The following is a 2,709-nucleotide window of genomic DNA, read 5'->3' as shown; positions in this document are numbered from 1 at the left end:
ATGTTCCCATTGTAATATAGATTTGTTTTGTCATTCTGGGASTTTCACCCTCTGAAACTTGACAAAGGTTATTTTCAATACAAATTAATCTTTGGGACTATTCCACTCAATAGCGTAAACTAGATATTCCATAGAGAATACCTGTGTAATATTCTCAATTTAATATTAGGTATTCTGTTTAAATTGATAAATGAATTAAAATGCCAATTCTCATGAGATTTGATGAGATTGAACTTTGAAAAATTGTAGATATCGACAATTCCCTTCGATAGCCCACTCAATTTACATTAAAAATCATATATTAATAATTTTGAGTTGCCATTGAATTGCCAGTGAACAGCCAGTGAGATTCCAATGATTATCCATTGAATTGCCAGTGAATAGCCAGTGAGTTGCCAGTGAGTTGCCAGTGAATAGCCAGTGAATAGCCAGTGAATAKCCAGTGAATAGCCAGTGAATAGCCAATGAGTTGCCATTGAATAGCCAGTGAATAGCCAGTGAATAGCCARTGARTTGCCAGTGAATAGCCAGTGAATAGCCAGTGAATAGCCAGTGAGTTGCCAGTGAGTTGCCAGTGAGTTGCCAGTGAGTTGCCAGTGAGTTTACAATAAAAAATTTTAAATCTTCATTTCGAAGAAGTTGAATGATACTGGATCCTTAGTTAAAATATGAGTGCTAGACTACTAAAAAATAATCTTTGGAACTATCCCTTTCAATAGCGTAATCTAGTTACACTAAATAATATATCAGATTAAAATTTCAATTTAATACTAGTTATTTTATTAAAATTGATATTTGATCAAAAATGCCAATACATGGATTTTTTTTTTTCTAGATACAAGGGTCATAGAACCCAGGCCATATTGTCGAGTGTTTTTTATTTTTGAGTGTGTTAAGGGATTGGAAGTTGTTTTGTGCTATCGAATTATTTGGTGCTTTCGATTGGATTGAGTGTTTTTTGTTGMTRAGGATCATTTGGACTCCAACTTGARGTCTAGTTCGGGTCAGGGAAGCTTGACTTTTCAAAGTAAGTGCTGCAGTTTACCGACRATGCCAAGGTCTGCCAATACATGGAGATTTTACCAGTGTTTGAGACCGAGTTCGGATATCCGACTAACCGAGACCGAATAAACCGAACCGGACCCTTTTACCAATCCGAAAGAAGTTCAATTATTCGAACCGACCACCTTTTTTTTTTATCAAAACCGGATCAAATAACCGAGGGTGAGACATGTGTGGGTGAACAACACAAGACTCATTCATTCATTAATTCAGTTGTTTTATAGATAGATAGATATGATAACCAAACAAAAGAAGAAGAAGACGGCCTCCAATGGACAGCTTGGGGATCCAAATGATTATCAACCACAGACAGGCAATGTTAGTAGTGGCACACAAATATAACGTTATTTTGGAGAAAAGAATCTTGAACCATATTTGTAGGAGATATCAAACTCGTACCTGTTTGAACAGGGGGTGGCCATAACTTATGAAACATACTGTAGTGATTACGAGAATGACCAATTGATTGAATGGAAGCACAACAGTGATGCATTACAATATGTGGTAGTGTGTCACTTGCTTACACTCTGCCTCACTCGGAAGGGTCGGTCGACTCGGCACTTGACTTGATTGGAATACCATTCTTGGTTTGATGTGCCTGTAGGATCTCATCACAGTTGGTGAGCAGGCTGCCACCAGTCCATGATGCTTTGTCCTCTTGGTAACCAAACCACTTGATGAAGTACTGGATGCCACGGCCCATCTTGCGATGCTTGAGGATGACTTCGACCTCGTATTCAATCTCATTATCGATGATGTCAGGTGGTGGTCACGACAAAGTATCCCTTGTCATTATTCATTTTTACACACGACAAACACCCCCAAACATTAAATGTTGTCGACAAACAAATAATAATAATATTGTTGTATACGAATTTCTAGAATTATATTTATATAATTCGATTTATCGAGAACAAAGACAATTAATATTATATGAATAGCGTATTCTGTTTGTTTATTTCCCAAACTTTTCACCTGTATGTCTCCAGGGTTTTGCCGAAATTTCATCCAAATTTCCATGAAATATCAATGATTTTCCGTGGATTTTTGGTGATGGCAAAGACGGTTGGACTAGTTTAGGGAGACCAGGTGAGAGTTCGTAGAGTATATAAAGGGGGACTTGGGCACCATTCACTTCAGTTTCTTGATTTGGAATTCCGACTTGTGTATTGAGATCTTGAGGGTGGCTGAGGGCGGGGGCTCTAATATTAATTGTCTTTGTTCTCGATAAATCGAATTATATAAATATAATTCTAGAATTATCTTGAACTTAGACAATTAATATTATATGAATCTTTTGAATAACCTATCTACAAAATCCCTGTCTTCACTTTTGAGGCCAATAATTTCCTTGTCATAGAATAGTTCTAATGACTCGGATGTTCTCCATCGTCCTAATTTCTTAACAGTGTGTAAGGGGACGTTGCACTGGAGTAGGAGAGTGGCCATTGCTGTACGGGTAGAGTGAGACTTGAACTGGGAAGTGTCAATATTGGTCTTCGAGAGGAGATTCATGGTGATCTTGGAGAAGTCACTGTAGGTAAGTGGATGACCTTCTCCATCAATAAAAACCTGGTCTGAGTCTTACTTTTTTTTTTTTTTTTTTTTTTTTTTTTTTTTTTCCTTCAGGGAACGGAGCGGGCACAT

General features: G+C 37.3%; 1 protein-coding gene across 1 annotated transcript; it reads right to left on the bottom strand.

The window, feature by feature from the left end:
• Positions 1-2,352: 2,352 nt before the first annotated feature.
• SAMD00019534_126790 (hypothetical protein) lies at positions 2,353-2,646 on the bottom strand (the record flags this gene model as incomplete). Its single annotated transcript, XM_012892095.1, has 1 exon — positions 2,353-2,646. A coding segment is annotated over one exon (294 nt), but the record flags the coding sequence as incomplete, so codon positions are not given.
• Between the last annotated feature and the right edge of the window lie 63 nt (positions 2,647-2,709).

Source organism: Acytostelium subglobosum (genome assembly GCF_000787575.1).
Source record: "Acytostelium subglobosum LB1 DNA, scaffold: scaffold94, whole genome shotgun sequence".
Taxonomy (NCBI): Eukaryota; Evosea; class Eumycetozoa; order Acytosteliales; family Acytosteliaceae; genus Acytostelium; species Acytostelium subglobosum.
Note: the sequence above shows the minus strand (reverse complement) of the source record. Positions and strands in the feature narration are given on the sequence as shown.